We start from the raw sequence: 15197 nt of genomic DNA on the forward strand, positions 1-15197 counted from the left end.
TCACACGTCGCTACTTTTGCAGCGCTGCAGTACAAAAAACTGCGCAACTCTTGTACTGCGACGTGTGAACAACGGTGCAACCCGAAAAGTAGCGGCTGCCGAACCTGCTGCCTGCTACTTTTCCATGCTGCGCGCAAGTTAAAAGTAGCGACGTGTGAACAGGATTCTCAGGGTTGCAGCCGCAGCATTTTTGATATTGGTTTTGTTGAAACTTTTGCTGCGGTTGCAACCAGTGTTACCACCCAAATGTGCCAATGATACTTTTATTGTTTGGATATATTTTAATGTTAAATGTGATGAAAATAAATTATTTGTAACAGTTATTAAATACACAATACAGTCTGAGCATAATTGGTGACGATATAATTCATTTTTTTAATTTTCCGTAGCGTAGTTCCAAACAGGAGGGTTGCCAACATTGATTACGTGAATATACTGTTGGTTATCATTTAAGTATATAGGCGTTTATAAAGCTTTATAGTAAAAATAATGTCAATTTCTGAATACTAGATACAACAGAAAAGCAAATAATAGATAAGGAAGCTTTCGCATGAGTTTCTTAATAATGCGAACATAACCACAAAATGTATATTGAGAAGTCAACACGGAGATGGGAACCTGCAGCATGACTGCGGCTGCAAAAGTAGTGCCTTGCATGTGAACAGACTCGCAACCTCCAGTTGCAACTTTTGCAGCACTTGGGTTGCGCAGCACGAAAAGTAGCGTGCAGCGCGCTACTTTTGGCTTACGTGTGAACACGACACGCAACTTTTGCAGCTGCAGTATAAAAGTAGCGCTGCAAAAGTAGCGACGTGTGACCGTACCTTAATACTTACTTAATAATAATCATATGAAAGTATTACCATAATTTTGATAAACTGTGTATTTATCATACATTCTAATTTCATTTTATCCCCCACTTTTTAAGATTTCTGTGTAGCTGTCAGGAATTAGTTATGTGAATTTCTAGTCACACAGATAATAGGTTTTATTCTTAAAATGATATAGAAATTATGGACAATTGCAATATTAATGTCAGTGCATTACATTGGATGGCAGAAAATTGTAGGCAGTGCTCACGTGTTTCAGCCACAGTGGTGACGATGTCGTACTTGTCCCAAGCCGCATACACGATGAGGAGAAGGAATCACTATTAAATGAGACTGAAGCATCATCTACGACTCTTGTTCATGATTCAAGCAGTCTGGATAGTCAGCCACTGAAAGAACTGCAAAGCATCATCAGCAGACTAGAGGAAGAAAACAGGTGAATTATTCACCATTACAGGTTATAATAAAAACTATTCTGTCGCACATACAGTAGGTAGACCATTTTTATAATAGAAATGGCGATATTATATTATTGTTGACATGGAAGTTTTTACACAATTTCTCTGCAGTAATATAAATGCTTTGTCATATTTATTTATTTTTGGGGGCTTATACTGTTTTTGTTTAAAACAGTTAGTTTCTTCACAACATTTACTTTAAGGTGAAGATGCTAGTAGTTGACAGCTTTAGAGTACTTCTCGTGAACTACTTACTGACCCATTTTTAGAATAAAACAAGAATGGCGTCATCTCTCAGATTTTATTTATCTTCGAAAAGGAATTGACTGAAACTTGCATTAAGCTAAAGCTACTTCCACACGATCAAATTTTTCTTCTAATTCAATACATCGCAAGAAAACTTTGTTGAAGACTCTTTCATGTTGCTAAAGATTTGACAATATTTTAAAACATGTGCTTCAAGTTCATTGTAACATATGTAGGCCTACCTACCAAACATCACAAAATAAATAAGTAAATCCTTTGGAGAATAACTAGGCTATACAAAACAATATTTGTATTACCAGTAATTAACTGTACGAAAACAAAGAATTTTACGATTGCATATTGTTTTAAAAAATATTTACGATCATTATTTACCTAGGTTATAGAGTAGAATCTCCTTTCTCGAAAGATACATGGATTGATACTTAACTCGAGATATCTGCCGTGCAATTTCCTCATACGCATTATTTTTCTTCATTTTATTGTAGTTTTCCATAGAATCCATGGTGTTCAGTCATGAGTTTAATTTATATATTTGAATTAACTCACAAACAACTTTGCTCAGCCAGGACACCATGTTTTTTTGTGGTTCTTGGCACCATAATATTGTGACTTTTATACAAAACAATATGTAATTTTATTCTCACACCGATAATAATCACTTTCTACAATTTAATTCTACTCCCGTCAACAATGGGATTTGCACTCCACACAGCAACACAGTATTCGTTATTGCACTCCACAGACGACAATGACAATTTACTTGGATTATTGAGAACAACAGCTGTTAATCTTAACTAATGTTCACAAATCAGAACTGTCAGTTCTCAGTTCACAGTTCGTTTGCCTTGGCTAATTCTTCTAGCTCTGTCACTCGAGTTCACAGTATCTCGAACCCCAGACCTTCAGAGACAGTCCACTGAACTTCGAACTCAGGTCCCCCAACTGCGGTCCATTGCACTCGAACTCAGGACTTCGGACGCTCACACAGCTGCGGACACACTCAAGTCGAACTCCGGTCTCGAAGCTGGCTTCACTGCTACACAAAGCTGGCTGGCTGGCTTGCTGTCCAACGACTACAACAACAACTGCTGCTCGCTCACTTGCCTCTCTTCTTTTATAACCAAACCATAGTTTCCAGAGAGTACGATACTGGGAATTTCTACGGATGTCCAGAAGATGGCACCTCTCGAATTCTCTGGATTTCTCCCCTCACTGCCACGGTCGCCAACTCTCCTCTCCTCTCTACGCCACAGCACATGCCCCAGGAAGCAGATGTGCGCGCAACTTCCGCGGCGAACCATGGCCGACTTTGCCCTCCTTCTGCCGGTCGTGAGATCGTTTCCCGGCTGTCACAATATTTTCGAATCCCTTCGAAGAATTGTAAAGTCTCTGACCAATTAGAACATGTTCTTATTTACTTTCAAGACAATCAAAAAATTTTGTAAGTGATTTGACAATAAAACTTGTAAAATATTGGCAAGTTTTGAAAAGTCTGGTGAAGCATTCAATTTGACGAAAACTTGATTGTGTACAAGCAGCTTTAGAAATAAATATTCATTTTTCATACATGGGCCTACGTACAGGCTATGGTTTGCCACCACATTGCTGTATACAGGCTACCTATAACGTTCTACTATTTTACTCCTCTCAGACATGTGTTTTTGCTATGTTTTTATATTATTTATACTATTATAATTATAACCCACAAAAACCTCATCCATTCTTCTCTGTCCTATTTATACATTCAACTGACCTATTTTTAACAAACTCGTCCCCCCACTACAGCACCTTCCCCATTCACTTTAAGGCATTGCTCTACTGAAATTTCTAAAATCTACAATTCAATTTTCCACATACTGTAACCAGTGGTGGCTCGTGATGTAAAAGGCATGTGAAGCAGTGTTAGGTCGACTTCTAATTTTATAACAAAAATCATGTATAGGCTTATGTAGGCCTATATTAAATACCGGTATATTTAAAATACGTGACATTAATGATGATGACGATAATAATAGTAATAGTAAGCCTAATAATAATAATAAAATCATAAATTAGCGGTAATAAATAATCATACCAATTTTTAAGACAAGTTGAATCCTTCTGTTCATGGCAACGAATTTATCAGTAACATTGTTGTGGAAAAGCTGATTTTTTCATAATTTTGTGCACAATTTTCTTCTGCATAGAAATATTTTGCGATTGACGAGCGTTTTTGTTGTGACATGCAATTCATATAAGAAAAACCTCTTCCCGCGGAAAAATTTGTTAATAAACAGCCCAAATCCCTAAAGCACGTTGATTTTTATGAACAAAATATATTACTCGTAATTATTTAAAATAGTCCTAATAATTAATGTAATAAGAACACTAGAGAAAATAATATTAAAATGCACACAACGCGATCTTTATGCACACTTGCTCACGAAACCGCGGAAAAAATTTAACTTTGTACATAGGCTACACGCTACAGTAGTACCTACAACAAGATAGCCATGTTTTTTCAATTCCTCTTACATTATATTTCCACTTTTCTCAAGACTCGTGCTTGCTTATTTAGCAAAACAGTTAAAAAAAATTACAAATATATATTCATTTAGTAGGCCTATAACTTTTCTATGGGTGAAATTAATTTTACGCCTTTAAATTTCTGTAATTTTCATTGTTAGAGTTGGCTACCCTGAATAGTCCCTTTGTCGTTGATTGGCGGAACGTTGTGAATTCATCTCTTCTACTATTTCACGTCCGACCAAAGCCACGATACTAACTGTTGTTGCAGGGTGAGGGGTGTAGCCTTGCTGCCATGGTAACCATAGCTGAGTGAAACACTAACAGGAGGAAAATCGAGCTCACTTCACCGGCGCAGAACTTAAACGTATCGGAGTTTTGTTGCTACGGTAACCATAGCAAGCGAAATAGATAGTTGCAATGCAAGAAGTGGATTCACCGACGCTATGTTTGTTAATTCTTCAGTGTGGCGCGATTTTTGAATGTACATAAATATAAATAATATAAAATCAGTCACACTGTGATGTATAGTAAAAGTAAAGTGAATTTTTCAATTTTTAAAAATTCTATGGTGAAGTTGTGCTTCACTTGGTTCACCTGAAAAGCCGCCTCTGACTGTAACTCGTAATGAAACTGCATTAGGACACTGCTTCACAATGATGTCATGGTTTTTAAAAAAATAATCTATGAAGAAGGCCGTGTTTCAAGCATACATGTCTAAAACTCCCTAGTGTGTAGTATAGACTTGAGCTTTGAAATACGGCGTTATTATTTCATTCTGTGATTTTTACACTACCTAATACTCTTTGTTGTTAAGTAATGTGGCCTCCATATAATATCATGGAGGTCACGAATGTATAATTCAACTGTTGAAAAAATGCGTGGGTTGACACCCCTCTGGGGAAAATTCTCTGTGAGTATCCATGTAGATGACCCAGCACTTAACCATTCTCTGTTGCATTGTACTAACCTCCAAGTAGGCGTACACTCACCACATCAGTCGACTGTGCTAAGGTACTGTGTGTCCAGGGTGCATACAGGGTCTACTACCCAACATGGCCCTGAACCAGCATCTTCCCCAAGTCACTGACTGGTGATCAGAGATGCTGATAAATATAATAATGGAATGGAGAGATGTTGACAGAATGATATCGATGCCTATATTGGGGAAACAGGAGAACTCCGAGAAAAACTCAAACTTTACTATGACTGTTTATTACAAATGTCACAACATATTTTCAATTACTCGAACACAGACCTCTTGCATGACTGACTGATGGCCTAAATCACATGTCCATTGCAGTAATTAACATACTCACCGACTTTTAACATGATCTCAGAAAGGAAACATTATTTATTGTCCGTCACATGGTTGGTAAATTTTACAAAATCTAGAAAAAATTAAATGTCAAAGCCAAACAATGAGTCTTCCTTCAAAAAAAAAAATCAATATTCTACTACTATTAGTACCTTAATGTTATAAATTTTATTTATGTGACCAAATTTACATTTCAAACCTTATTTTAAAAAATAATTTTAATTAAATGTTAGCTAATGGCTCCTTCATATTACTATCATGAAAAGAATTAATTTATACTTTTACACAAAAATAAATCATCAGCTTTTTAGAAACAAAAGATGTAAACTTTGGTAATATTTTGTTGCAATGTTTGACTATAGAATTTCATTGTCTCTTACTTCAGTATGAATTTTCAAGTTTTCTTTGGGCAGCTAATAAAAATAACAACAAATTATTCATTTCTGACACTTATTTACGTGATTGAAAATCTGAGTCTTACTAAAATTCAAATTTTAAGCTGTACCGGTACTATCTTTATTTCAATATGTTACTTACCAACAATACTTTTTTTGCTACAGGCACCTGCAGCAGACTATAGACAAACTAAGTGGAAAAGAGGAAAGACGTGACATGTGTGATTGTCTTAGGAAGCACCATGTCCTTGTGCAGGCACAAGTGGAACGTCTCAAAAAACTCAAGGTAATACAGCCAACAATAATAATATATTGCAGTCATCACATTTATATTGTCGAGGATATTATTTTACAGGTAAAACAGTGCAATATGCTACTATTTGTGTACGTCATATAACATAAAGAAGCTATAATAGTGAGGTATTTACGATACAAGTGTTGAAAATGCTATCTTATTTCGTAAGTAGGGATGTTTGCGAACGAGGCTGTAGGCCGAGTGTAGCAACCCTATGAGCAAAATAAAACCATTTTTAACATTTGTATCATACACTTTTTTAGACAGCCATTCATCTGTGCTGGTATAGAGACAATTTTTCTGACTTCTATATGGCTGTATTTCTCTTTTGTAATAGTTTTCATTACTTTAAAAGCAGATGATGTAGTTCAGTAGGGCATTGGATTACAAACTGAGAGGTATCCGTTCAAACTTGGTTGTCTGCTAATTTTTTATAATCACATTTAATTGTTAATTGTTTCATAGAGTTATCAAAATTATTCTTGAAGCAAATTATTTAGTTTATGTACATTTCTTAACCAAAAAACAGTTATTTTATAAGTAGGTCTTGCATTATTTGAACTGCTTTAGTCATCAGTTGTGACTGCTGCCATGTGACATTGGTGAGAAACAATTGACAATCAGTGCAAACAGGTGAAAATCAGTGTTAAAAATACTGTTCACACTAGTCTTAAAAGTACTTTTCTCATGCTACCATATAACAGTCAATTTTTAACACGATTGCCTAGCATTAAAATATCTACTTTTAGGAATGGTTGTCTTAAAATAACTTGTTGCAGTTTTTTGTTCAGGCTTTTTGGAAAAAAAAAATGGACAAGCTGAATTCTAATAAAACTCGTATACCTATAATTTTCTTCACAGTAATGATAAAAAATTTATATGACTAAATTTTCTCATTCAATACTGCTTCTCGGGCATACCATTAAAGCCAAATGGCCAGAGTTTTGGTTTCCCATACTGGTAACCCATGTTCGAATCCTGGCGAGTTCAAGTGGAATTTGTGGTGGATAGAGTGGTGCTCAGTGGTAGGTTTACATGGGCAGTCACATTTTCTGTATCGGTATTCCATTAATCATCATCATCATCATCAGCTGCTATGTAGGTCATTTCCCTTGGTGCACCAAGGGTAACATTATGGCAGCAAAAAGATCCACAACTATGGTGTCACTCCTAGAGGGGAATGCTTAGGTGAATGACGCAAGTTAAGTACCATACAAAAATGTCCATATCTTTAAAATGACAATGTGAGATTTTATGTAAGAACATCGATGTTATTTTCTTTCCCTCTTTCGATTCGATCAGTACTAATACTACCTAATACTGCATTTTATCAGTAAGATAATAGAATCAGAGACAGAGTAGAGCAATTGCCCCCCCTGCTCAAGTTTAAGATTGAAAAAGAGAACTGTATTTGTAATATTAAGATATTCCACTTGACTATAAGACAAAAAATTAAAGAATTAAACAATGATATCAGCTCTATTTGTGACTTAAAATAATGAAAAATAATTAAGAAATTGGAAAAAAAATGATGGACTTCAAAATTTATCCATGCATCTGATGTCATGGTTTATAACATTTTTTATGGTCAAGTTTACGGTATGGGAAATAGTTCATTTCAAAGGAAATACAACCCATTTCAACTCAACTCTTAAAAAGAAATATTAAATATCATGGAACAAAAAAAAAAAAGAAGTGAAACTGAAACATTGTCTTCAGTGTATAATAAAATTACTTCTTCTGGAGGAAGTACGCCACTTGATATATCATACAAGGCCTTCCCTAAAAAAATCTTGCCTCTTCCCCGCCCCCCTCCACCGAAGCAAAAACTGAAATGACAGTCCTGAATAGAATCTCAAATTTGTCATATCAACAAGTTTCACATGAAAATTGTAATTTAAATTAACAGAATATAATATATATACCACTAGCAAAGTATACAAATTGAAATTGAAACATTCCGATTACTTATATTGATACAACCCTAACCCTGTATGCAGTACAGTAAAGTCCTTGGTACTTCTGAACTGTGGCCATTTTCTGTTACACGGAATTATATAATCACCATAAAATTAGAACTTATTTTGGGTCTGGAAAACATGTAGGCAGTAGGAAGGTAGTTAGGTAGTAAATAGTGTTTTTGACTGACAATTATTTAAGTTTACTTTTGATGATGTGATTTCAGCGTCACTTTTCAAAGAAACATCCACATCGACACCAACAGATCTCCAGTTGGGAACATCTACAAAGTACACCTCTGCTTACAGGCACACAGAAGCATAAAGAATCTTCTTGCTTCGATGATATTAGTCCAATTGTCAAGGAAACAGAAGTCAACAAACTGTCTGCTGGAATGCGGGAACTGCAGCTCTTAACTTGGCAGATGAAGAGAGACAGCCAGGACAGCGAAGAAAATGAAACTCACTCAACTGACGTCAACGATGCCACTCCAATGCTGCCATCATTGTCAGACGTGTCAGCAAGAGATATCAGTACGTGGGTAGGAGGAGGAGCTATGGAAAGAGTTCCAAATAAGGAACCTAGTGGGTTTTCTACCTGGATACAGGAGGCAGGACACAGCAGGTCCAAACAAAATTTGGAAGGACTGAATAAAGATCTTGACGAAATATTAGAAAGATTACAAGAAATGCTAGCTTCAAGTTTTTCACTGGAAGGTACATAGTAATGTGTTAGGCTATTATTATTATTATTATTATTATTATTATTATTATTATTATTATTATTATTTCAGTAAAACATAATATTTATAATTGAAGATCAGTACTGCGTGTTCAGTTCAAAGTGTGTCATGGCTCGCTGTATGTCGTCATGTGACTGGCCAATGAGCCTAGAGAATTCAATCTTCCTACACTTCCGCAAAGGCGTATTACCTATGAGCCAGAGAAGTTGCCTAGCAAGTACGGCGTTCATTCTGAAGAGTACGTACCGATACGTACGGTAACACCTGTAGTGACAGGAATGTGAACTGTTTGGAAACACGTACAGAGGTAAGTTTTTTCTTACTGTCGGGATATGTGGAGAGGGTTAAGACGATTACTTACATATTTGTTGACATTAACTTGGACGATCAACATGGACACAGAGCATTTGATTTGTGTTGTGGAATGTTGCCGTAAGCAACCGATGATAACAAATACCCTGCGTACGACTTGCCCGCGCAAAACACAGTTCGAAAGAGGTTATGGTAGCACACAGACCGTACAGACCGCCATCTGTTGCTATGAGTTGTTCAGGTTGAACGCCTTGAATAATAGGCAACTTCTCTGACATAAAAGCTGAAACTCGCTTCAAATTGCTGACTCACAACAGTGACGTCATGACACACTTTGAAATGAACACCCAGTATTGATGAAAACTGGATATTGAAAAAGAGGAAATTAAGACAATAACTTCAATTATTTGGGATAGGTATTAGAGGCTGATGGAACAAGTACCATGCTGGACAAAAGAATTGCATGCTATGAAATAATTAAATCCTAAGATGCGGATCACATGAGCTTCAGAAACTGCATGTCAGTTGAAAATAGTTTAACGATTTCATATCTTTTTGCTTATAGTACTTTGCCTCCTGCAGTTTACCTACTCGTCAATTTTGCTTGGGTATTTCTGAAAATGTGTGTTGTGAACAGAGGTTTTGATGTTGGGCATGTGCTGTGCTTATTTCTTTGACTTTTAGAAAATATTCCAACTGGGCAATCTTTTTGTCCACCATAGTACATTTGGAATATAAAAAAAGAGTACCAGTAAGTTAAATAAGAAAAATAATTGAAATGTTAAATTCGATACTAGAGCTAAGACGAGTTGTTATGGCACCAACCTGCGCGAAGTTTTAAATTACCGGCCAGCAGGGTAGAGGAGTGGGGGTTGTTTGGGTTACGGTTCTCAAGCTCAGAGCGGCAGGCATATCCGTTTCATCTCTTTCTAAAAACATTCGTCTTACCTTAGTATCACCACTTTCCTACTCAAGAGTCCGAAGGTACCTAATGGAACTACGCCCGCTATTCCATCTTTACATTCTTATTCTCCGTCCGAATCAGATGACTGTTCTGTGCTGGAATCAGATGTCCCTAAGTTCATAGAAATGTTCTCCAAAGTACTGTCCATCACGTGCTCACTTTCAATGTAATTGTTCTCTACTTTCTTCACATAATCATATCCATTCTTGGAAGAAGCGATTGCAGAATTGGCCTCTGCTTATGCGTAGCATAGAAATTATAGATGAGTCTTCTTATGACTTCCTCATCAAAACTGTCTACAGCTGCAACAATCTTCTTCTTCGGCTGTGATTTTTCCGGACTGGAGAAAGAATCTACTGTTCCTGCCTCAATATTTTTCCCTTCTTTCCTGATTCTTGCCAAGGTTCGCTTTGAAATACCAGTGGCAGCCAGTACTCTTGCACACACGCTTTTCAATGGAATTGGTATTCCATTTACAGCCTCTTCTGACATGAATTTCCATACAACGAATGCTATTTCATGACCTTGACTATGAACTACTCTATGATTTCACACCTTAGACAATGCCATAATGAGGGCGCTCAGAAGGACAATGTTTTCAGTATTAGCAATAGCGGTAGTAGCAGAACGATCTGAACACTCGGAATGCTAGTAACCAACTAACCCAACACCCCTCCAGTTGAGTGTGAGGGCGAGTCCAAGCAAACGAACTAAAATGCGTCCCTCGCGCTGGTGCCATAACTTCTCGTCCGGGCTCTACTATGGAGTAGAAACATTTTGAACAAAACAAATATGGAGAATGGAAAGGTAGACATTAGCTATAGTGAGGATCACATAAGTGTAGTTCCTAAAAGTCTAATTTGGCAGTCTTTTCAGTGTTGCCAACTAATACTGGTTATCACCAAAGAGGGAAAAATCACAATGCTACATACTGAAATAATATCGTAATTAACAATAACAATGTCTTACTTATTTACCACATCTCATCTTTATGTTGCGAGGTGTTTTCTGAATGGTTAAAAAATTATGAAATAGTTTATTTTCCTCCTGGACTTCTCGCATATTATGTTGGTAATTAGGATTAGTATGATCTAATATTAAAAATTTATTTTGCCTGGCAACATGAAATTCATTGCTTTCGCTAAACAGTTTACGATTCACGAGACCTAACCTGAAAATGCAGTTTGATCATGTGAGATAATTAGTACGAATTCAGAACACCACTTTAAAATGTATAGCTTACTTAAAATACTTACAAGCACTTTCTTTCTTGGAGAAGTCACTACCATGCTCTTTCCTCTCTTGAACATTATAATAAAAATCTAAACACAAAAGAATTTCATTAAAATGTCAAATATATTTTTGTGCATGTTTCATACGAAGTAAGTCTATAAGGTATTTCTTATTTAATTGCACTTACCAGAATATAGAGTTGAACTGGAATCACAACGCAACAGAACTGAATTGTGTATTAATATTAATAATTAATCATTAATTCACAAACCGAGGTACTTGCATTTTCATCAGTTTACTTTACTACAAACTCCAAGTTATTGGTGCCAACATAACAGTTAGAAAATAACTGCCAGTTGTAGTATTTGTCAGTACCCAAAATTCGAAACGAAGTTAGTAAAAGAGAATTCAACCTGAGAGCTAGAAAATCACTATAATCCATTTGCACGTATAGTAATAGGGGAAAAATGGTTAGGTTTTACCCTTAGGGTATTAAGTAAGCTGATCCAGATTATACAAAAGGAAAAGTTATTAGTAGCCAAGGTGGATTTTTGGAGGAAGGCCTCTCGAAAATCGAGGGATAAAGGTAGAAATACAAGAAATTAGAGAAATTATTTATGTTAGAAATGTCTTCGAGGTGAGAGAAGAAAGAATATTACAATACAATACAGTACAGCCTTATGACATAATCTTCGAATCCAGTTATCTATGCAGAATAGTAAGTACGTACGTGTCTGACTCTTTTATTGTGTATACACAATGAATTATTCTGTACGGAATTGTTTACTTTTTCTACATTTTAAAAAGTTATTCTTGACAAAATTACCTATTATTTGTAAATAAAACACTGCTTGATATATAATTTACTTTTCTTTAATACTGACATGCAGTAATTATAAATATATTATAGCAATTATTTATTGGATTGGTGCATAAGTACGTAGCGTTTTTCTGTACTTGCATTCATTTAATATTACTATAGTGACACAGCTACCATAGCAACGAAAAATGCCATGAACCCAATATTTAGAAGATAAGTACCAGTATCGGTAGTGTAAAAAAAACTTTATCATTTTTAGTTTCATAAAAAATGTTAAATAGAAGATCTATTAGGCACACATAACTTAACATTAAACATGAGGTTCGTTCCAACAGCAGTCAGGAACTGTCCGTAACCATCGTGAGCATGCGCAGTACAGAAAAAGCGTTCCAACACAATCCAAACTAGTCCTGAACCGGAAACATGTACTGCAGTCAGGCGTTCCAACAAGCTTTTGACACGGGTTTGGAACGGTCAGAAATAGTCCGCAGATTGAGGCATGTATGGAAGAGTACGCGAGACGCGCATGCGCATAAGTTCACCAATGTCTCCTGGAGTTCACCAATGTCTCCTGGATACTGAAGAAAGACATGCTCGACTGTTCACATCAATGAGGTTAAGATGAAAAGTGACAGTGCAGACGAATAATAAAACTAGAGATTTAATTTAAATTTTCGCCAAAAAGAAAGGAAATGGAATTTATTTGGGTATTGAAATAGTTAATTACAATTTCAACATGTAGCTTTGATTAAAAGTATAATAAATAACGTACATAAATTAATAATTAAAAGAAAAGAACTATTTTTAGATGAGAGTCCCCCAGTACACAACATTGAATTAGCGGAATTCTTGCCTTCCATACTTTTTGTCATCTTTTAATAGAAAATGATCGAAACTCTATTTTCTGCAATTAGAATTAGCTGCGAAATGATAATAATAAGCATCCCATTCTTAGCAAAGACGATCACAGTTATAGCATCTCTGGATTTAGTACATAACGATCCGTGATCTTTCAGGTAAAGCTCCCTGTAAAGCAGATTTGAATAATTTAAAGGGAAAAATTGTTCTGGGGCCGGGTATCGATCCCGGGACCTCTGCTTGAACGTACCAGCGCTCTGCCAACTGAGCTACCCAGGAACTCCACCCGAAAACGTCTCAACTTTTCCCCTTATATCCACACACTGTGTATGTGTACTGTGTATGTTAACAGAAAACCACAATTCCAAGTCACACAGAGATTGTATGCACTCGATGTGGGTCTCTGGCGTTTTGTCAGCCCACGCGAGTTGTGTGGATATAAGGGGAAAAGTTGAGATGTTGTCGGGTGGAGTTCCTGGGTAGCTCAGTTGGCAGAGCGCTGGTACGTTCAACCAGAGGTCCCGGGATCAATACCCGGCCCCGGAACAATTTTTCCCTTTAAATTATTCTAATTGTTTTTCTGTTTATATCACGAGTATTTCACACAAAAAAAAAAATGGTACAGGGACATTGCACTAGCCACACGATACCTCTGTTCCAGTTGAATTTTGCTGAGGCATGTGAATGTGAGGCCAGTGCTGGATGGTCAGTCTTGGACTTTCATTGACTGTCGCACTATGGATTTAATTTTAATTAATTACAGTATTTAAAAAAAAAATTGCAATGGCTAAGAATGTGAATGAATATGTTGTAAAGATACCACTAACAGTTTTACGTTTTTGCAGAGTCCTTCACTGGAAGGGACAACACCCAGCTGCAGCAAGGGGCAAGAGAAGTAGAGGATCTGCTGGCTGGACTAATCAAGAGTGTTGAGACTCAGAAGACTTATTCAAATTTGAAGTAGTAACTGCACTTCACATTACTATTTTACTCTCTGACTTATAGAAAAGTATAAAAGTTATAAACCTGTTCATGTGTTATATAGTATAACTGGAGTCATCACATTTATGTAATTGTTTGAACTGTTATTCTTAAAGCATGCAAATCTAATTCCTTTCAAAGAGTCAAAAGTCACAAGAGGTAATATAATAAATTTACCAACTTCCTGCATCAGTACATTATATAAAATTTCATTGTTATATTCGATTAGTGTTCATAAACCTTTATTTTTGTAATGTAAATAGAACAGGAATGATAGTCCAGATCATTTGGAATTATGGACTTCTAGGTTCCAAATAAATAATGTTCTATTTTGTATTATATAAGTGTTTAGGTGAATTTGTTACAAACTTTAGAAAATGACAGGAGTCAAAAAAGGAACAAGTTTTGCTAATAAATCCATACCCAGTGATACTCTACTATGATGCTGCATATCCTTAGAAAGTCGTTGAACTCCTAGCCATTAAACAACTCTCTTGCTCATTTGCATAGTGGAATATGTAGAGCTAGGTGGTAATTTGTATTAAGACCACACTCTTAATTAATTAATTTTTATTTGTGTTTTAATCGTGTATAATATTATTTACATAATTATTAATATAACGTTATAATTACAGTAAAACCTCTGTTAACCACTGAAGGGGCTGACTCTATTTCGGTTAATATATGTATACCCTTTTTTAGAGTTAAAAGGTTAGAAACTGACTCAAAAGTTGTGCACATGAAAACATCACGTGTATTAAAAAAGTTGATACAGCATGTACTGTAGGTACAATATTGCCAAATCTAACCATTGATTCTTTATTATTGCTTTAAGAAAAATCAGAATTTTTTTTTTTTCTGGCAGAAATGTCACATCTTCTTAGTGTTAGAGGTGGGTTTAGCCAGCTCGCATAAACAATAGGACATGCTGCCCTCATATGCATTCTTCTGACCTAGTTAGTGACAACTACTTGTCTTTGGAACTGCTTATTTTTTATTATGGATTTATTAATTTGTCCTAAGAATAATCTCTGTAATACAATGTTAAAATTGAAATATACCGTCTATACTTATCTAGTAATCTGTAATGTTGACAATTAATATTTGAGGAGAAAAATTCGCTTCAGCGCCGGGGATCGAACCCGGGTCCTTGGTTCTACGTACCAAGCGCACTGACCACTGAGCTACGCCGAATTCAATTGCCAACATTACAGAGATTATTCTGTAGGACAAATTAATAAATCCATAATATTCTCATAG

At 35.9% G+C, this 15197-nt stretch overlaps 1 protein-coding gene across 2 annotated transcripts in view; it reads left to right on the top strand.

The window, feature by feature from the left end:
• LOC138699543 (dystrophin-like) overlaps positions 1-14792 on the top strand; it is a 32451-nt gene extending 17659 nt beyond the window's left edge. For both annotated transcript variants that reach the window (XM_069825518.1, XM_069825519.1), the window contains 4 exons: positions 1090-1266; positions 5939-6059; positions 8254-8743; positions 13802-14792. In XM_069825518.1, coding sequence (XP_069681619.1) covers positions 1090-1266; positions 5939-6059; positions 8254-8743; positions 13802-13920 — 907 coding nt within the window. In that variant the 3' untranslated portion in view covers positions 13921-14792. The remainder of the gene's footprint in view (positions 1-1089; positions 1267-5938; positions 6060-8253; positions 8744-13801) is intronic.
• Positions 14793-15197: the final 405 nt, after the last annotated feature.

This window comes from Periplaneta americana, chromosome 5 (assembly GCF_040183065.1).
Source record: "Periplaneta americana isolate PAMFEO1 chromosome 5, P.americana_PAMFEO1_priV1, whole genome shotgun sequence".
In the NCBI taxonomy this organism is placed as follows: Eukaryota; Metazoa; Arthropoda; class Insecta; order Blattodea; family Blattidae; genus Periplaneta; species Periplaneta americana.